Below are 21,646 nucleotides of genomic sequence, written 5' to 3'. Positions count from 1 at the left end.
TGAATCGGATCACACCAGACACTGTTTATCTGTGAAGCTCCAGAAATGTTTTGTGGAATATGAAACTAAATCCGACTTTCCATCGACGTGAGCGTTGAATTTTCATCCAACCCATACTTGAGAATTCTGGGCTAACCGGGATTCACATGACAACAGACGAGCTGTGTGGTGCATGTTCGGTTGTGTGATATAACGATTTTACGCTGTTTTGCTGTGAAGCTCCAGAAATGTTTTGTGGACTACGAAACTTCATCCAACTTCCCGTCTGCATGAAGGTGAGTCGATTATAGCAGTTTTTTTTTTCGTTTTTTTTTACATGGTTAAAATCCCACCCACGTAAACTGCGATATATTGACATTTAAAAATGTAGCTATTTCATAAACCAAACCATGATTGTTTTGGACAGCATTTAGTTTAGTTAGCGTTACATATTATTGCTATGCATAGATTCTTTTTTGGACACAGATGGAATGAGTATTTGCTTTTGACGCCAAGTGTAATGTGTAATAAGTGTCACGTGACACTGGCCATAAAGGTGCAATATGTAAGAATTGGCCACATGTCGAATTCACACTCAAAATAAACTGGGAGCAGAATATCACCAGACTAACCACTAACTGCTGCTAACTGTAGCTGCCATTAGCTAGTTAGCTCTATTAGCCTGGCATCTTGTGGTCCAGACTTGGAGCTTGGAGCACCGAGGACAGGAACGGGCAGTTGCTAGCTGCTTAGAATGGCAGCTTCAGTAGATATCTTGACAAATTATAATACTACATAAACGTTGTACCGTCAAAACGTATTTCATTATACTCTGATGATAATTTGATTACATTTCAATGTCTTCAACTAAAATTCTTACATGTTGGACCTTTCAAAATATTAAATAAACTTAATTGGGCTTAATCAAATTAAATTTTCTTGTAATGACTGTACTGAAAGTACAAGTAAGAATTATACATTTATTTACATGCTTGTATAAATGTATACTCTCGGTCGACCGATTATCAGAGATAATTTTCATCATTTTTTGTGATTGTTTGAATCGGTGTAATTTAAAATGTGATTGCCGATTATATTATTTAACTAAAAAATAGATTACCTTGTGTCTTGTGAAGTAACTAGTAAATGCCTTCAAAATGTAGTGAAGGGAAAATATATTAATTATTATTATTATTATTTACTGTGTTCATTCTAAGTTTTAAATGTGTGATTTTGAAGAGCTGCTGTTTTCACTTACATTTTAGTTACACTTTGCATTTATTTCTAAAAACAAAGCAAGTAATTAAAAAAACACATTAAAAGCCTGTTGTTGTTTGAAGCATTACAGTTTAAATTGGAATTATTAATAAATATTTGATTCCTGGCTTTATTCATTACGAAGCCTTCATGCTCTGTACGCCCACCCTCCTGCTGTTTCTCCTCAACATGACATACTATAAGAATAAACTGCTTTTACTCACCAAGGACACTTGAAGTATTGATTGAACTGAATGAAGAAGTCCTGATGGCAGCCTATTTGTTAAGTACATTTCCACACAAAAAACAACTAAATGCTTTATATACAGATAGATGACAATTTAAAGGAAAAACCATCCTGAACCTCTCAGTCACTAGAATGTGTGTTCGATTAATTCACATAATTTTCCTTTTCTTCAAAGTATCCAACAATGCCTCATCATATGTATAATTTATGCATAGCAGCTAGTTTGGCACATAAGAATTGATTTAGCACAGCTGCTCTGTTGTTGTTAGCTGGGCTGGCTCAGACATGTGTGAGCTGACCAACCAGAGCAGACAGGGTGTTTGGGGGGCGGGGCCTTAAAGAGACGGGAGCTAAAACAGAGCGTTTCAGACAGAGGTGGAATACAGAGCTGCACACTGGACAGTATGAGAAAACTGATGTGTTTTCTGAGCATTGAAGTGATTGCTGAGGCACCCGGCAATCAATTAAAGAAATTACTTATTTTTATATCTAATATAGGCTATGTAACTTTAACCCTTTTAATGAATTCTTTCCAATTCTTTTTAACCTCTCTGCATGTGCAATATTTTGTATGCATGTCATTTATTATGTCTTGGTTGACACTGTACTCTCTTGTCAGTCATGTTTTGTGCTTTTAGTAGATTGTAGATGTCTGAAGCACCCTTGCCCAGGCAAAATATCTCCTTGGGGACAATAAAGTTTGTTATCTTACTATTGTGAAGAGTTTATAATCGAACATGGTTCAAAATATTCCGCACCTGATCTTTTAAATGAAGTACCTCAGCTTTTCCAATCATCACTTCACACATATTTATAACCAACTCATTTACACACCTTTTCCTCCTTCTTCATACATTCACATGTGACACACTACATCCTTTAAAGCGACCTTTATGCATTGATCTCTTCTAATTCCCATCATCCTCCAGCATCTCTGCAGTTTCTAGGTGTGGCAGAGCCCAAGTGCGTCACAGCTCAACCTTGTTTGTTCCCCGTCTGACTCACCCCCAGCTTTCAGTGCATTAATGCAGTTACGCACTTGCAAATAGTACAGTCAGGTTTATGACTGTCTATCACGGTCGATCGGCCACAGTCGCCGGTATTCTGTGACTCGTGAATCTTTGCTTTCGGTGCATGTTTATGACCCCACGGTAATTAAAAAAGAAAAAAAAAAGAAAAAGGGCTACAGATGACTCAGTCGCAGTGCCGTCGAACAGCTCATGCAGCTGGTGAAAGCTGAAATCATGAAATCAACAAATTCATTCTGAGAAATCCAATTTTTTATTTAAAAAGAAAAACACATACAATCAAAACATCGCGTATAAAAGACAGTCACATATTCCACCTAGAGTAGAACGTTATTGTTGTATTTGCCATCCACTAATCTGATGCTTTGAGGCGAGACTAAGACTACTATATGAAAATAAGATTCCAAAATATGAATCTTAGTCTTCTCCCACTCAGAATAATTTCTAGACGCTTTTTAATGCTGACGCTCGGAGCACCCTAGATGTGTTTTTATCTCTGAGAATCCTCTCTCTTATGACCACACAGAGGCAGAGTAATGAGGAGGTGGGTTTGGATTAAAGCACCCAGTGTTGAAATGAGAACTTGAGAGCCCGAGTTCCTGTTTTTTGTTGCTGTCCTGACTGAATCAAGTGATTTTACCGACCAGCGACTGCACACACTTTAAAGTAAACATTACTGATGTATGCATTTTTATGTTTTCTTTTTCGAAACACTTCCAGGAATAACTCATTAAAGCAGGCAGGAAAAAACAGACAGTGATTCTGATTGTAGTATATTATGGAAATAAAGCAATCATGAGTGCATTGATCTACCCAAAGCAATAAAAAAATAAAATCAGTCCAGGGGGATAAAAAAAAAAAAAAAAAATGGCACAACAACCTAACAGAAGATTAAGCTTCATGATACACGGGCTGAACTTCAAAAAAAATAAAATAAAGACTGAGTTTATGTGTGCTGGCACAGTTTAAGCAATCTAACAAAAAAATCATGAGCGCTTTCATCTCATTTCTCTTCTAACATCTTTATTACTCAGCTGCCATGTGGAGTAGATAAATGTGCAAATATTTCCTTTTCCTCGTCACTATGTACGTACGAAATAGCTAAAGTCACCCCAATATAATACAATGGAAAAATAAATATTTCTGTGGAAGAAGAAGAGTATGCCAGGAACCCCTTTTTGCTTTTTGCACATGCTGGGTGGAGAGGGCGTGATGGAGGCGACCATGAATAATCGATTAGGATGTACAAATACAAACACGATGCAGTGGCTTTTTTACCCAAGGAAAAAAAAGAAAAAAAAAGAAAAAAAAATCACTTTTACCCTTTAAAAAAAAAAAAAAATCTGATTCTAAACATGATTTAAATAGCTGAAAATCAGTCGACACCAGCAAAGGGAAAGCAAGGAAAACATTTAACATTCACACCGTGATCTGTAGGAGCTGGGTTATGACTGTGGTGCTGTCACTGTGATTCCTCGGTATTGCTAGTGCCCAATCTACTCGCCTTGATCGCCCACAACATCCGACTGATGCGAGCTCTGAACAACTAAGGCTTGTGGGTTGTGAGGAAAGACCAAAAGAGTTGACATCAGTAACCTTGAGTGATACTGCACGTGGTTTTCACGGTGGTCGTGACGGAACTGGTGACCACTAGCACGAAGAGTTTTTTTTGTTAAATTACTCGTTGAGAAAAAAACCAACTGAGAAATCAAACGTGAGCACCATTTCTTTTTTTTTTTTTGGCATCTCCGCATCCTTCTTTGGTGACCAGGAGTAAGAAAAAGTTGAGAGAGGTGCAGGGAAGGAGGGGTTATAGTGTTAAGTTCTGGACATGATGGAGGAGAGGAAGAGCAGTGTCTCGAAGGCTCCTCCGGCGAGCGGTAAGGCCGAGGTGAGTTAGTCCAGTTGGAGAGGGTCCGTGTTGAACAGTAGCTCTGTCGACCTCCTTGGCGACACATTGTTAGGACCAGCTTTCCGTTGAGAGTCATAAGCCGTCTCAGATAAAAAAAATAAAAAAAAAAATCACATATATATATATATTTATATCATATATACACCTTTACAAAGAAAAAAGAAAAAAAAAATCCCTGAAGTTTTACTCATGACAGTCTTGAGGTTTGTGTATGAGCGTTGTGTTAGTGACCCCAGCCCATGAGGTGGCTGACACGTGCCTTCTCAGTCATGCGGCGTACCCGTCCTGAGCGGGACCGACCCAGGTTGAGGGGGTCTTCCTTCGACCCGTGGCCGTCGTCCTCTGAGTCGTCCCTGTACAGAACTGTCCTGCGGCCCTGGTTGCGTGTGCTCACCCTTCGAGACTTGCACTGGTTTCTTCTCGGACTGCTAGCTGCTGCTGCTGCTCCTCCTCTCTGCACATCATCAGAGTTGTCCTCATCCTCCTCCTCCTCCTCTTCTTCCTCCTCCTCCTCCTCCTCCTCAGGTTCCTCCTCCTCCTCTGGCTCCTCCTCCTCCTCCTCCTCTCCCTCGTCCTCTTCTTGTCTTACAACCACCTGTTGCTGCTGCTGCTGCCCCTCCTCCTCCTCTTCCTCCTCCTCTTCCTCCTCTTCTTCTTCTTCATCCTCTTCGTCCTCCTCGTCTTCTTCTCCTTCCTCCTCTTCCTCCTCCTCCACCTTCACCGGCAGCTGCATTCGTGCTTTTTTAGGTCTCTGTGCTGCGTCCTCTCCTCCTTTGTGTCTCCGTTTCCCTGAGGCCGCCACCTTACCCTTCGCTGAGAGCCGTACCGACAGGCAGGGTGCTTTGCTGTAGTCGTGATCTCCACCTTCCACGTACTTCTCCACCTCAGAATCAGAGCTGTCCTCACTGTCTGACGATGAAGAGGAGGACGAGGATGACGAGCTGGAGGAGGACTCCGACGATGAGCTGTTGGATCCGGACTCGTCCTCCCCCTCGTCGTCGTCGTCAGACTGCACTGCCCCTCGACTGTGCTGCTGTCTGGAGCCGTTACTTAGATGTAGGTTACGTTGGTGCCCTGGATGCAACACAAAAAAGGACAATAGTTTATTTCTGAAGTGCATCTTTGACGTCATATTAATATAAAAGGTGTTCATGAAGCCACTGATACCTGACTTCTTCACTGGAGTAGCTTGGCTGCGAGTCACCCGATGCGGCCCTTCGTTTCTGCCCTCGCTGCTCGTCCCTGAACTTGGGGAAGAAGGCTGGATGTCCTCTTCCTCTGCTACACTGCTGCTTTGATGAGCTAAAAACAACAACACAAGGATAATTACCAATACGTTGATAACAAGACAGCAATCCTTATTTTTCATTAAGGGTGTCTTGATTTCATTTTTTAAAATCAATTACAATAAGCCAGCTTCAATCATCAAAATAAGAAGCAGGACCTGCCAGTAAGCAACTTGTAGTGAAGTAAGTAAACTCTCAGCTGGTCAAATGGCATTTTTTGTTCAGTTTTTGATGGAGGAAAGAGAAAATCAACTCACTGGTTTGTCTGAGTTACAGCTGTGACCGTATGACGAAACCCTGAACGTTTAAATTTACTGCTAAACTGACAACTTCACCGCTTCTCTGCATTTACAGCCACTCTTGGCCGATTCTTCTTCTCTCCCTCACTCAACCACACTTTCACTATTGCAGCTGCATCAATACTAGAAATGCACCTGTAGCAAGTCACTCGCTATCACTGGGCTCATTCATAGTTTAAGATGCAACAAATTATATCCAGCTATGAAAAAGCCTGACAAGACGACTGTTAAAACGGTATAAAGTAGTGTATATTGTACAGGTAGAGTACTGTACAGAGAGCTGTTGCGATTGAGATGAAACGCCATCTCGTCTGGTTGCATTGGTGTGAACCTGAACGTTTCTAGAACGTTGCAGATCGACACATTGCAAGTAGTTGCAACTTTCAACTCAACTCATCGTGAATCTTTGGTCTGTACAGGACTTTACAATGGCATAGCTGTCAGTGCTGAATAAATGGAATCCAAGATTTGGAGAATAGTGACACGTTTTTACAGTCCATTAGTTGTACAATGCATTAGATTTAAACTTCATCAAATATACATAATTAAGAGGATCGCTCAAAATTGTGTTAATGCCTTAAATTTCTAACTACCGTTTGCTACAACATGATGAATTTAAATGGTTGTCAAAACTGTATCTATAAAGGAATATCTATTTTCTTCTGCCGTCAGAATGTGTGCACACAGCAGTGAGCCCTACAATCTGCCCATGCCCACATTAAGCTGGTGGCAGAAGGACTTGCAGCCCTCTTATTCATTTGAATGGAGGCCAGGCCACAACACAGCGGGGATGCAAACACAGGGGGCTCCAAAAAAAACCAAACAAAAAAAGCACGGTTGTCAGGCAAAAAAAAAGTTGGAGCAGACTAAACTTTTTCTGAGCTAGTAAGACTTTTACAAAGTAATGCAAAAGAAAGGTAAAGCTTCTTCTCTTGATCAAGATCAAGCACAACACAGCGACCTGAAAACACGTTGAGCCACAACAGCACAATCTTACCCTGATATGGTCTCTGAGAGCGATTCTTGGTTGAGGTCCGGGATTTTTTTGGCTTTGACACCTTCCCTGACTTGTGCTTCCCTTTAGGACTGGACATATGGAAACAGAGAGGAGACAGAACATTTCAGAATAATGAGATACTTTATATAACAGCGAGGCGTCTGACACTTTTATCAGCTGGAATTTAAGGCGCTGAAACACCTAATAGACCAGAACTAGGATTTGTTATTCAGCATGAAACCCTATTTTCTGTATTTCTAAAGCTAAATGTGAAGTATAAAAACAGGCTTCAAGCTTAATGGACCAGACGACCCTCATACACTGGAAAGAAATAAATGAATTAATAATGTGCAGTGTTTTAGTGACATGCTTGTGACTGAGGCTCAGTACCTGGGGGATGGACTAATAGGTGGCGAGCTGCCTCCGTTGTGCAATCTGTCCCTGTAACTGAGTCTCTGACGAGCCCGCCGCTCATTCTGACAGGCGGACTTGTAGTCGGAGATGATGGAGATGATGTTCTTTTCAAAGAAGGCTGACAAGCTGAGGGTCATTGTGTAGATCTAAAGCAAAAAAAAAAAAAAAAGAAATTGGTAAAATCGCTACTAGACTGTCAGATATGACTCAGCTACAGTTACACCTTGTACATTTCAGGGATGGTACTTCACCTGTGATTTCTTGTTCGGCGTGTACGCTTTGGAGTTGCTGAAAATGAGGCGCACGTCTTTGGCAAACTCCATCGGATTTTCATAGTTCCCTTCGCACAGCGTCTCTGACACTGTACTCAGGTCCATCGGAGTGTCAATGATGTCTCGATAGTCCTGAACACAACAAGGTAGAGCCAAAGAAATCTTTAACTTGATTTCTCCTTTTACTTTTCTACCTGTGGCATACATTTTTTATTTTATAACAAGTCATGTGAAGTGTCTTCCGTGGTCAGTGGACCTTACCGGATACTCAAACAGATCCACGGGCTGCCTGAACGGTTCCGAATCTGGCGAGGTGATCATTCGGCGCACCAGCTCTCGACACTGACCTCTCCACGCTTTCACGTTCAAAACCACACCTCGCTTCTGAGAATTCTGGTTCCCTCCCTGTTAGAGGAGAAAATAAACCAAACTAAGACTGGAGCTAGTGTAGATGATTTAAGTCTGCAGCAGTGTTTGGGGTTTGTTTTTAGGACATGGATTGTGGTGCCTCTTACCCGATGTCCAGAAGATGTGCCTGGAGTGTCCGAGTCTACATCCAAGTCGGCCTGCAGAGGAACACAGACACGTTACTATTAACGGCCAAAACAATAATCCAGAGAAGGAGCGGAGGCAATTATGCACTTCACACAATTCTCTTACCGTCGCCTCTCCTCCACTGCTGATCTCTGCCTTCAGTTTGTGATGCAGATCTAAGATGTCGGTGCAGCTCTGGTCCCTGAAGAAGAGAGGGAGCAAAGGAATCAGACTTGTGTAGAAATATTAGATAATTGTTAATACCAGTGTTGATAGGGGTGCAGGATATCACATTTTTGCAGATATCTGATCGTTTCTAACTTATTTTGGCCAATTGCTGATGCTGATATCGATATATGCTCAGAATTTATCAGATGCAGACATACAATGCTTTTAGAAATGTCCACACTCACTGGGCTGAGTAAAAATAACTACTTTGTTCACAGTTTGTGTTAAGGCCTTGATGTGCGTCCAGCCTCCGCACTTTATATATTTGTTGCCAAACAAAAAGGTTAAATTGACTCAATTTTAGTTATTACTTTGACGATTTACGAATATCTGACTGATTACTGGGATGATGTCGGAAAGGATAATCGCTGCATGACATTTTCATATCGCCCCGTGCCTAATGCAGATATCACTGTGCGTCCGTAGTATCAATCAGAGCTATAACTCAGTGGAGTCTTACCCGATGTAGTGCAGGAGAACGTCAGTCACCACCTTGGCGGATGCTACTATGGGGCTCTGGGGTTCGTTGAAAGTGCGGGCATTGTGTTCAATGTAGCGCACCTCCCACATTAACGCCGAAATCCGCCTGAAGCAGAAAAGGACATCCACACGTGAAGCTCAATATATGGTTTAGATATACAGCGTATGGAAAAGATGAAAAGTGTGGTGTAGGTTGCGCGTGCTGCTCCACCTGTAGAAGCGGTTCTCCAGTCGTTTGCGGATGGTGCTGAGGTCAGTGGGGTAAGCCACAACAGTGCAGTACAGAGGGTAGTCCCGCAGATTTACCGGCGACGTGAATGCCTTGGCTACCTCTGTGGACAAAATGGGAGGGTGATCAAACATGGCGGACATGTAGGTTGTATTTTTACCTGTAAGAAACAACCTTGTGGTGTCTTACCCAGTGTAAGAAGCTGATCGATGCCGTGGATGACTCTCTCGCAGTCTTCGTCTCGTGTGTGGGCGCCCCACTCTCCTTCCTGAGGCGTGTAAAGAAGAGCCTTCAGCTCCTCCTCTGCCACCTCCACGCCATCACCAACCTGCTCTGGCAACGCAGCTGATGGAGCCACAGAACGTGTCAGAGAATGAAGCTCTATTTAGTTCACTGTTCACTGCACATATCAAAAAAGCAGTGTTTTCTTATTTCAACAATCCTGATTAAATACTTTAGTTCTGAGTTTGAAGCATGAGAATGTAGTAAAATCACAAACCATTCTGCTACTATAATAAAAACGGAAGAATGAGGACAATCAAATTAAGAAAGTGAAACTCATGAATGGATGACCTGGTTGTATAATTGTGTCAAAAAGGAAACAGTGGCACTTGAAAAGGAGCAGCAAGTGGTTTCAAATCAAAAGATATGGTAATAAAGTTTTTTGTGATACAGAAAGTTCCCAACCATTCAAGGATATCTAAAAGGCACCATGAACAGTTTTAATTCTCTCAATGCTGAAATAATTTACCCTTTTGTCTGGAGAAAAAACAAAACAAAACACGACAGTCTTACTGAAAGAAGACATTATTTTTGGCTTACTTACTAGTTTTGACAACATTCATACAGAAATCTGGATCAACACCACTTTTCAGGATGACAACGGGGAGTGACATTTAAAGAATGCAGTGTGGTCTGATTAAAACGGTGTGACAATACTAACCTTCCTCAGGAATCGGCTCCATGTCCCAGGGACTCATCTTCTCCCGCTCACCATTATCCCACCTGGTGAGACAAGAAGAAAAACAAGTTATTCATTAAACCACACAATGTGCAATATGACAATCACTTTAATTAATTTAACTTGAATGAAAATTGCTGCTGATACATAATGTTGGAGGGGAGAACTCCTCCACACGTACTTCACTGCATAGCACTGAAACAGGCTGTCTGGATACTCCAGCTGCAGAGGCTCCTGGTCCTCCACGGAGCCGAACCACCAGGCATCGTCGATGATGCTGCGGAACCTCAGACCTGAGGAGAGCAAAGTAAAATGGGATCAGAACATACCAACAACAATGAACATGAGTGCTGGGACACATCCCCTCAGAACACTGACCTGGCTGCCAGTTGTGCTCTTTAGCCTCGTTGTAAAACTGCAGCAGCACCAAGAAATCGATGACATCAGGCATGTCGTGGTACCTTTAGAGAGTGGGAAAGAAGGCGGAGTGAAATTCATATGCTTCGGTGTACATTCAGTTATCTTGTAAGTGGGTGCACTGTAGATAAATGCTCACTTTAAGGAGAAGGAGTCGCCGGTCATCTTCCCTGAGACTGGGTCCAAGAAAGCCAGTTTTAGGCAGCAGAGGGTCGGAGGTCCCACCTCATATTTGATTCCAACCACCTTCACAGATTCCTGGTCCTGAGGGGGTGAAAGAAAAAACCCATAAAAAGGTAAGACTCAGGATGAATGAACTTGAGTGTTTGTTGCTGTGGCTCATTTGAGAGGAAGTCAGATAAGTGGTGATTAATTAAGTAAAAAATAAGACTTGGCTCACCCTGAGGTCAAGTCTGTTCCAGGGCTGTTTCTGAGGGTTGATGCTGTAGGCCTTGGCCCTGCGGACGGCCCGGACATAGGCCTGATGACCCTGTTTGAAGTAGATGAGCTGGTGGAGGAGAGGAGGACCGTGATCACAAATGCATGTTGTGTAATGTATTTTTCTGTTTGATATTAGAGTGACACTCCTTACCTCATCTCCCATTTGAGGAACAAAAGGAGAGCGGCGTGGGATGGTCTCCATTATCCATGATGGTGGCAGCCACTCCTCCGCATCAAGTCCGGCCAGAGAGGATGTGGGTTTCTGAGTACAAACAATTTGTTGGTCAGGGCTGCAGGGAGAAAGGTGCTGCGGGACAGCATTCTAAAAGACACAGCTAATGTTTTCCACAAAGACAAGTTTTCAGGCGCTGCAGGTCGTGTTAGCTCACTTGTTTGGTCTCCTTGGGTTTCTTCCTCTTCTCGTTTTCCTTCTTCTTGGCATCTTTCGCCGTGTTATCGCCCTCCTCCTCCTCAGAGCTGCTGTAGCCTTGAGGTTGTACGGGCCTCCTGGTTGATCGTTTGGGCGGCTGGAGGTTGATCCCAGCATCGGCAGTCCAATCGGAATATTCACTGGAGGAGTCACTGAGAATGAAAAGGGGCTGTAGTTAGTGGGGGGGTGTTCTTATTAAATCTTGAAAAAAAAAAAACCCCCCACTAATGCTCAGTCAAAGACATGTACCTGGAGCTGCTTTCACTCTGCCACTGAGCTTCACCATCAGATGACGCCTCGCTTTGCTCCACCTGTTCTGCTGCCTGAAAAAACATACAAGTAAGTTACTATTGTGACTTACAGCGCATCATATCCATTTTAAAAACATCATATTTGAAAACAAAAACTAAAAAAAGAAACATTAAAATATTTGTATTTTTGAAAAAGTGGTATTGGCATTGAATGTCGCTCCATTGAAAGTAAACCACAGACTTAAAATACAATCATTTCATGCTTCATGTGTTTTATACATACCTCTCCATCACTGTCAGAGTCTGCCTGGCTGTCAGGGTTGCGCCGGTTGCTGCCGTTTCGACTCCTGGTCCCTGGACGGCGGACTTGAGCTGAGCGCGTCTGATAGGCGTGGTGCTGTTGCTTTTTCTTGCTGGGCCTCAGCGAGCGCAGTCGAGTGGTCAGCAGCTCGCTCTACAAAGTGTGGAAAAATGGGGAAAGCATGATTGAATTGATATTAATGGTATTTGTGAGTTGTGAAAACAGCTGTGAAGTGAAGAACATTGTACCTTGGGTGTGCAGGCTGCTGGTTTCTTCCTCCTCTCGGCGTTGTATAGAGAACATTCCATGTCACCTTTGGCTTTTCTGCACTCCTCCAAAACTCTAATAAAAAAGAATCCATCATGAAATTGTACGTGATTGCTATAAGAAATTATATTAAAAAAAAAACTCCTTCCATCAATTCAAATTCCATCCTTCCACCTCACCTGAACGTCCCTTGCTGCACCTCGTTGACCACCACTCTGCGGCTCCAGGCCAGCAGGTCCCTCTCGGTGGCCACTTGACTACGCAAGGCATTATGCTGCATCTGCCACACCCCGTCCACTTGCCCACTTCTGTGTGAATCATCAGCCGGAGAGGAGACCACCACATCTGCTGCATCATCAGCTAAAAATACGGAAAAACCAACTTGTTATGGCGTTTTGTCGCTTGGCAAATCTGACATTTTTGGCCACACGAAGGTACTAGAACACTAGTATGTACACAATGCTCGTGCTCACAACCAAAAACATCACACAGAAACCTTGTTTGCCGATAAAATGTGAAATAAAAAAAATACCTTCTGCCTCAACGGCCTCCGGTTCTGCGATCTGAAGAACGTCCTGCTCGTTCTGCAGCTGCCTGATGAGATTGTCCAGTAAGCTTTCTCTGTTATCTGCCGTTTGCTGGCCCAGCACCTGCTCAACCAACTCTCCATCGCCTGGGCAACAATAGCAGAAGTTAGGTTAAAAACTGAATTGATTACATTTCAAACTCAAGTATTCTGAAAAGTATGAGTAATAACGGAGAGGGCTTTACTGTTAGCCATGTATCCAAGCTGGGGCACTAGCTGCTCCTCGTTGCAGCTTTCTCTTCCTGGCACCAGGCGCTGGAATTGAGGGGGGTGAGGATTCCCATCAACATCCACCAGGAATGGCGGAGGCATGAGGTGCGGGGCTTGCTGCGTCTGCTCGTCCAGCACATAGTTGTTAGCGTCACGGATAAGAGGTCTGTAGTCCGTGTGGAAGAACATCTGGTCAGGAATCTGGAGGGAATAAACGGTAGATTTGAGTTGAAGTTGCTTGCATGCCACCTTGCAGAGGGCAAACGAGACAGAGCTAGTTACAATATAGAGCGTCTTTAGGGTTATCAGCAGTCTTCCAAAGGATCCTTGATGACACGTGGCCTGAATTTGAGTCTTATGACTGTGGAACATTGTGCGTGACCACAAATACTGTATAACTATCAAGTCTGAATGTTGTTCCTTTGAGAAAAAAAGGAACTGAAAAATGATTATTAAGAGTAAATATGTTTTAACCAACAGTTATGTGCAGTTACCTTCTCGTATGGCCTGCTGCAGCCAAAGCCAAAGATGAGCAAATGGCCGTGTGAGTCAGTGCAGGCGAAGTGTTGCCCATCAGCCGAGAACTTGCAGTCAAAAATAGCACCGTGGCCTTGCCCCTCAATCTGGACACAAAGGTTTAAATATGAATCGACGACAGTGTGAATAAAGAAATTACGAAAGATGATTCTCACTGTCGAACAGTTACCATGTTGAAGAAGTTGCGGATCTTGGCTCCTTTGGTCAGGTCCCACATGTAAATGTTGCCATCATGGCCAGCAGATAGCATGATGCGGGAGTCGAATGGGTGAGCCTCCAACACAAACACCTCGTCATCATGACCCTTGGGGGGAGAGAGAAAACATTCTGTTGGTCAGCATGTGAATCACTAATTTATTCATTCTATTAGCAGCACAGTGCAAACTCCAGCTTCAGCCACTCACAGATAGAATATGTAGCAGCTGTCCAGAGGCCGTGCTCCACACTTTGAGCAGGTAGTTCGACACTGCTGTGATGACGGTGCTATCTGCACGGTCCCAGGCCACCATGGTCACTACCAGCTTGGTTTTATCGTCCCCACTGGCAACAGCACTCCTGGAGCAAAAATATCCCATCAGACAGCAAACACCAAGGCAGTTTACAGAGACAGAAATGGCACCGTAAAATGTTGTGGAACACTGTTTACTCTCTTACCCAGGCAGCCTGGCAGCCATGTCTAAAGTGATGCTCTTCCACTCTTGTTGCTGGTAATGCCAGATCCTCGCTGTGCCGTCTCGACTGCCACTCACAAACCTTAGGCTGGACACATACACACATTTAACTGTCAGAGGCTTTTAAAACCACACTAAAAAACAGTTTGGAGCCTCTGTTACTCTTAGAAAATACACTCACCTGTCACTGTTATTGCTAAACTGAACGACAACAACTTTATCCTAAAAAAGAGAAAAAGGGACATGTATTTAAGTTACACAGACCTTTCTTTAAAATAAGGTTGATGTGTTAAACAGATTGCTACAAGGCCGACGCAGTGACTGTGTATTGTTTCTTACCGTGTGAGCGTCCATCTCAGAGACCTTCATTGGCGTTTCAGCGCCAAGGTAGTAGACCCTGATCAGATGATCAGTGCCACCGGTAGCCATGAACATACCGCCTGTTAACATTAAAAATAATTAAATGTAAGAGGAACATATTTAATCTACAACATCTACAGATCCATATCCTCTCATTCTGTTGATTTTTATATACGTCTATTGTCTCAGTGAAGCCTAAAACAAACAAATAGAAATATTTATAATTATTAAATATAATGATACATATATTATCATATTATTTACAAGTTTTTCTAAAATTACAATGTGCCCAATTCATTCAGGTAGGCTGCCACAGCCACTCCCTTTGCATAATATATGCAGCCACATGTATAACTATTTGTCTGCAGTTATTGTGTTACTCAATGGACATTGTCCCGCTGAAACCCCTTTCACACTGGACAAAAAACCCACCAACACCTGGCTTTTGTCTCCAGTGGAAAAGGGCACAATTGGCATTAATTCCCAGTCAAATGACTCAATGCTGTGACGTGTGTTGTGTACGTTTGAGGATGAATAGTTTTCAATCTGCTCCAACTGGAGCCGTCCCCAAACATTTGTCAGATGGTGCCGAGTTTGGAAGAGAGACGACATCAAACATGATACACAAGAAAAATAAAGCAAGGCAAACTCCCTTGCTGGCTAGTAAAGGAGACAACTGCTCTTTTCCAGAAGGTTTATAGGCATTTAAAAATCTGGCATAAACACACATATTTTTTGTAATAAATATCAAAAAATGGTATCAGACTCCCTGTTTATTTGCTGAGGTAGGCCAATATTGATGCATAAAAAACTACTACTCAGACTATTTCATCATTTTCTGTGCTTTAATGTTAAGTTATAACTTTACAAAAAAATTATTTTCTTTTTTAACTTTTTGCAGCAATGTGTAGCTTTGGCTTGAGCAATAGAACTTCATAAAGCAAAACTTGTCGTTAGTTGTCTGGATTTGGTTTGCTGCTCACAGCAGTTTAGGGCACTGAAATGTTACCAAGAAGGGAAACACACATACCACTGCTGAATGAGGAAGTAGAGACCTGTACTCCTGGACGTGACCGCTCAACAAACTTGACTGGTTGATCACTGAGGAAACATAAAAGCTGTTGTTACTTCCGCAACTTTAGAAAGGCTAGAATTTACAGAGTTAAAACCACTGCAACAGATGTGTCAAAGACTTACTTGAATTTCATGCTGATGGAGTGCCACTTCCAGAAACACACCATGCCGTCTGCACCGGTGGAGGCCAAGTACCGCGTCGTCCCTTTGACAGCAGGACAAAACTAAGGGGATAGAGAGTCAGTGTTGGTTAGTCACAGGCAAGGCGTGACCGATATTTAACAAAACACTAAAGCAGCAAATAGCTAGTTTTGTGAATACTGACATGTGGAGTAAAAGGAAGAAAAGCTACTTGATAAGGGTAATAAAAGTAAAAAAAAAAAAAAACATTTTATGGTCTGAATCAAAACTTCCCATTTCCGTGTTTGAGTAACTACTTTATAATGCATCAGTCTCACCTGTATGGATGTGATGGAGGCACCATGGGCCTGCAGAACAGTGATGGGTGCACAAGTGCGTAAGCACCACAATCTGATGGTTTTGTCACAGCTCGCTGAGGCAAGGAGACTGTTCTCGTGGTTGACGCCCATGTCACAGATCTCTGCAGAGTGGCCGCGGAGTGTTGCCAGGAGCCGGCCGTCATCTGTGGCCCAGATTTTCACCAGGCAGTCATCAGAACCCTGAAACACATTTGACATTGGCGACAGATTAATAGGACGATTTTCCATTAAATGTGAGGAAACAGCTTGTGAGTTACAGTCAGCACTATTTGTGACATGTGGTCACAAATTAATTAGTCCTTACAAAATGAGTAAGGACTAATTAACGACTGTTATAAATGGAAGGACAATTTATTGTAATTTTGCCACAATTAAAATCAAAACTAACTTTTAACTGATAAATATTCTACTGCTCATTATTACAAGATTAGTTCTTTATTCTTCCGCTAGTATATTGCTTCTCTTAAACACCTGTGTGTTGGACTGTACAATATAACTTCATCAAACATCTGATACTCAATTCGATTCAAAAACCTTTATTTGTTCCCAGGAGGCAGTTGAAGGCATGTGAAGTAGTTATACACAGACACAAAGAAGTCAGCGTGTTAAGTACACATTTTATCGCTGTGATTCAGCTGAACCTGCACTCATTTGGTACGTTTTTAAGATCCAACTTAGCAAAAAGCTTCCAGTATAGTTTTAAACTGTAGTGACACAGCAACAGCCCCTAGATTTAATGCTTTCATTACTTCATCACATGTATTTTATGTGAAAATGACATGACAAGAAAATGTTTAAAATGTTTTGCAACAGTTGCAAAAGGTTCAGAGCCACGTGAAATGTAAACTGATTCTGAACAAGAGCAAAAACTAATCCGTGTTTCATGACAGAACTTCATATAATAATCTGTCAATTTTGATTCACGTACCTCAACCCTTGCATATTATCTTTTGCAGCATTTGTATAGTTTACTTAGCTCGGACTGGACAGATGGTGTGAGACATTACATTTCTGTGGCAATGATCATCTGGCCCAGAACTCATAACTTACCGTAAATATCCGACGACCGGTGCGATCAAAGGCTACGCAGTACACTGAAGAAAGGTGTCCCAGAATACGTTTGTGTATCTTCATGTGTTGGTAAGTGGAAGACGGCAGGGCCTGGCCGATACGAGCCAAGCCCGTGGCCTGGCGAGCACCCATGATAGACACTTGATATGAAGAAACACAAGAATAATTAGCAAAGAAAACAGACTGAATGAAGCACCCTTCATTCATCTCAAATGTTCTAGGAGCTTTGCATTTTTTGAAATGGGTATAAATAAAAATGAAAAGCTTCACACACCAACATTTGGAGGACCTCCATTGCTGACTGGAGGTTCTGGTGGACGTCCTCGATGGAGTGCAGCCACAGCTGAACCACTGCATACTTTGTGGCTACAACCTAAATTGCACAGGTAGTGAATTTTAAAAAAATAGAGAAAAATGTCTGATTTGGAAACAGACCTATTGCCAACAAACCAAGCAAACACAATAACTCTAACAATTACAACCGTATTCATGCGTGGACTGTCCACAAAAAGGAGCAATGGTATGATGTGATAGAAATGCTCACTTTTGGTTGTTCGCAGCAAAGACTGCCTCCCCAGCCCCAAAAGTGTTTGGACTCCAGGAACACTAGGTGGGATCTCCTTCTCTATAAGAGGGCCTATCCGCTGGCAAACATGGAGCAGATAGTCCGCAGGAATGTGCTGGTTCATAATCACCTGCAGGACACATGGACAGCCAACAACAATAAACATAGCAGTATAGTAAAAAAAAAGAAGCCAAAGTAGTATTATCTCAGTTGACGTGTCAAATTGTTCAAACTAGTTAAGTTTTGATAAATAAACGGAACTCCAGTTTATTTACACAGATTTCACGGCCACTGTTTATTGTCTATTTACAGCCAGCACTGTACGAATTTAAACTGACCATTAATGGAGTTCTGAGGCTTATAACAAATAATTTTTGTTGTTCCAAATATCTGATAATTAAATATCTACTTATACTCATATTTTTATGCAAAGACAAAAAAACGTTTTTGATAACAATCCCTTACATGATTAGCACTTTTTTTAATTAACAACTTACCATACTGTCTAATAATCGGAAAACATTTATACTTTAAAATTACTCTCTGTGCTGCAGATTGTTGTTTTTTATCAGCACAAATACACACCAATACCGGTATATCAACAGTAAACTTTTTTCATATGTTGGCCTAAACAATTTATCCACCTAGCTCTTTTTCAGTTATTTCAAGAAAACAAAAACAAATCATCATTAGCTACAAAGATATTTTCATATTGTGTTGCTTTACATCTATCTGTATCATTTATTACATTGTAACACTCAACAATTCAGCTGGCATCTCAACTAGTTTCTATTCACTCTATAATTGCCCCTCTTCGACTGGGACATAACATTCTGAAAGATGTGCTATAAACTAGACATTACGCGGAAAAAACAGTGTTTAGACTTTTCGTCCTTCAACTCAATCATAATTATACTCAGGACAGACATAAATTACATGATTCTTCTTTTTTTCCCCTCTCTTCCTGTTTATACCCATAATCCGAAGCATGGTTTTGTGATGCAGCTAGTTGAAAAACAAAAAGAGAGCGAGGGAGAGGGATAGCAAGAGGAGGGGCAGAGAAGCTCACAGCCAATCAAAAGACTCGCCTACTAGTCTCCCGGTTGTTTGCAAACGCAACTGCGATTTCATTGGCTGCGAGAGAAGACAGACGGCTCCCGGGCTCTTGTCCAGCCTATCACTGCTCGCCCTTGTCTCTATTCTCCACCTATTAGCCTACACAATAGCAAAGCCTGCTCGTAGTTATTTAAAAATAGGCCTATACTAATATAAATGTTTTAATGTGTTTTTATAAACAGAAACACATTGTCACCGTGTTTAATCTAGATGGTTGGCGGGAATAAAAATAAACACACCCGGTACGACGCAACTGTCGATTAAAGACGAAGTTAAACGCTTAATATTAATAAAAAAGTTAATTATGACAATTCACACTCACCCAGTCTTGGAAGGTCCGTTTGTATTTCTTCCCGTCCCAACTCCATCGTTCAGGCACCAACTAAAGTTAAAGAAAAAAGCCGTTAATCGGTGGCACTAAATTGCCAGTCTCGTCCCGGCACGGCGACACGATTCTTTGCCTCAGACCGACCAAAATTACTGAAAAGTTGCCCAAAAAAGCGGCCAGATAGGCAGTAATACGGAAACCACACACAAGAAAAACACAGAAAGGTCCTGATGAACCTACCTCATACTCCTCCAGCTCCTCGATCAGAATCTAACAACAGACACACACAGTTAGCGTTAGCTGCTAGCATTAGCTCCGTATTTACAAGAATTTTATCCGATACGAGTACATGTTTGTATTATTACAGGATGTTACCTGTGCTGCCTTTTTACAAGGTCCCGACTGCAGAAATCTGGCGATGAGGTAATACAGTTCTGAAAAGAATGAGAGGTATATTAGCCTGGTACCAACTGAAATAGAGCCGAGCTAACGCTAGCTAGCTCTGGCTGCATTCGGTTACTTAGCTCGCTGCAAACTATGTGAATGTGAAATGTCCCGTCGCAAATCAAATGGACCATCCGACACTCACCCGCTTCAGTTTGTGAACACTGTTCTCTTGCCATCACTTGATAAGACGGGCGACATTAAGACAGACTGATGTTTTAGCTCGCTCGTTAGCCGCCGGCTAGCTAACAGTAGCTAGGTGTGTGTAGCTAAAACAGGCTAGTGAATGGCCTCCTCCTTTCTCAAGTTGTTCCCGGACCACCTGGTGCTTTGTGTTAGCGCCCTCCAGTGAAACAATGCTATACTGGGCACTGTTTTTTTTTTATTTTTTATTTATTTTTTTATTTTTTTAAAACGAATAAATGTGGTAAACATGACTATTTAAATATTCAAATCTAAAATGTGAAGTCCAGATAGTTTAGACAGATATGGTTTTATTGTCAGTAGCCTATGAAAACAGTCAGATAAATATTTACATTTCATTCCCTTTGTCTTCTGTAAACTCAACTGAGGTAAAATACTATCCATAGTTTTCAGAATTATTTTTTAAATTAGTCTTTTTTTAGGTGGCCAATTTCAGCTTGTGAATGCAAAAAACATTGTTTACCCTGAGGTTTACAACATGTTGCTGTCATATAAGCTACATACATGCATACACAGTAGCCGACATGCTGTATATGTAGTTGAATGTGTTGTGAAAATCTTACTCATGTACTTATTCATTTTCTATTATACGAAAAAACCTAATTCCTGTTTTGGTGCTGTGGCAGTGTTTGAAGACCATCGTTCCAGGAGAGCATCTGGGTTTAATTTTGGAAGAGGCCTACGTGACCTTAATGGGAACAAAGAACGCTTCAGGTTATACTGTTAAGTGGTAAAGTCATACATTTATAAGTTTAACAAATAAAAAATCATATCATAAAAATATGATGGACATTCTATATAATTAACTGGATCTTGCCTGTGATTTTAATACACAGTGTCTAAGTAACTATGTCAGTTCATTCAGATGTGGCTGTGACAACATCTGTATTCATTTTGAAGATGACACAGGGGAGTAACCGAATCAATACTTACTATTACCCAGAACTGAAAAGTACACACAAACTAGACTCATGGTGTATTTAAATGGCACATCCATTATTATAATGGTATATAATTCACGAATGCAAACTTTCTTATGTGTCAAATTCCACTGAGACTATCTGAAGCTCTAGTCTCAGTGTGACACTGCTGTGAAGTTGAAGCCTGCATCCTGCAAAAAACAACAATTCCTTGAAAATCCAAGCATGACAGAAGAAGTAAAAACATTTGAATAAGCTACACTTGGTCTGTTTTTTCCCTGATATTCATTTGCTTAAAAAAACAAAAAACGTTGTGGAAATTTTGAGAACATGTCTGAGATTTGTCTAACAACCGAGGTGATGTCACAAGTTACTTAGAAACTGAAAGTAAACATCCAATGATTCACTTTTTTCTACCATTATCTTACACTGACAAGACTTCTGTCACTGTGGTCGAAGGAGGAAGTGCATGACTGGAAGATTATTATTGGTTGTGCATGCTGTGTCCAAATAACTTGTGTTAATGCCACAATAAAGCTTGATTTAGATGACATTGGAGCAGTCATCTTCTCCTTGAATAAAATAAACTCCGCTGTATTGATTTGATATCCCGGCTTTGGATGTTATTTTATATTTAGCTCCAAAATAATTTTTCAGTACTTGTGTGTCTGAGCTATTGTAGCGATAGTGTCCCTGCAGAAACATAGACGTGCTCACATTTCAAAGAATGGCATTGAAGCTACCTGCCTAACTGGTTAGCTGGCTTCTCATATCACAGATGTTTTATCGATTAAGGCCACAGACGTGCCAGTAGACTCAGACATATCTTA

At 41.6% G+C, this 21,646-nt stretch overlaps 1 protein-coding gene across 1 annotated transcript; it reads right to left on the bottom strand.

Moving 5' to 3' along the window:
• Positions 1-2,745: 2,745 nt before the first annotated feature.
• On the bottom strand, positions 2,746-20,027 carry brwd3 (bromodomain and WD repeat domain containing 3). Its single transcript, XM_030438941.1, has 40 exons — positions 19,838-20,027; positions 19,624-19,682; positions 19,489-19,518; positions 19,243-19,302; positions 17,784-17,934; positions 17,514-17,612; positions 17,219-17,379; positions 16,127-16,348; positions 15,792-15,892; positions 15,625-15,695; positions 14,574-14,674; positions 14,416-14,456; positions 14,218-14,322; positions 13,968-14,118; positions 13,733-13,867; positions 13,521-13,649; positions 13,002-13,227; positions 12,763-12,903; positions 12,410-12,590; positions 12,212-12,305; positions 11,946-12,116; positions 11,661-11,734; positions 11,371-11,563; positions 11,133-11,243; positions 10,941-11,048; positions 10,680-10,804; positions 10,502-10,584; positions 10,305-10,416; positions 10,106-10,167; positions 9,352-9,507; positions 9,145-9,265; positions 8,914-9,039; positions 8,352-8,427; positions 8,207-8,257; positions 7,953-8,096; positions 7,671-7,823; positions 7,396-7,565; positions 7,006-7,094; positions 5,591-5,725; positions 2,746-5,497 (listed from the first exon to the last, which is right to left on the bottom strand). Exons 1-40 carry the CDS (start codon positions 19,869-19,871, stop codon positions 4,647-4,649), a joined length of 5,403 nt encoding a protein of 1,800 aa, XP_030294801.1. The 5' UTR covers positions 19,872-20,027; the 3' UTR covers positions 2,746-4,646.
• Between the last annotated feature and the right edge of the window lie 1,619 nt (positions 20,028-21,646).

Source organism: Sparus aurata, chromosome 13 (genome assembly GCF_900880675.1).
Source record: "Sparus aurata chromosome 13, fSpaAur1.1, whole genome shotgun sequence".
Classification (NCBI taxonomy): Eukaryota; Metazoa; Chordata; class Actinopteri; order Spariformes; family Sparidae; genus Sparus; species Sparus aurata.
The sequence above is the reverse complement of the archived record's forward strand: the minus strand, read 5'-3'. Positions and strand labels throughout refer to the sequence as shown.

Bases quoted from the DNA above. Each gene is read 5' to 3' on its own strand.
- brwd3 (XM_030438941.1), bottom strand. From the start codon at position 19,871: ATGGCAAGAGAACAGTGTTCACAAACTGAAGCGG. The intron at 9,508-10,105 runs GTTAGTATTGTC...TGGCTCCATCAG, and splicing joins GGAGCCGATTCCTGAGGAAG to CTGCGTTGCCAGAGCAGGTT. The intron at 9,040-9,144 runs GTGGAGCAGCAC...TTTCTGCTTCAG, and splicing joins CTGGAGAACCGCTTCTACAG to GCGGATTTCGGCGTTAATGT.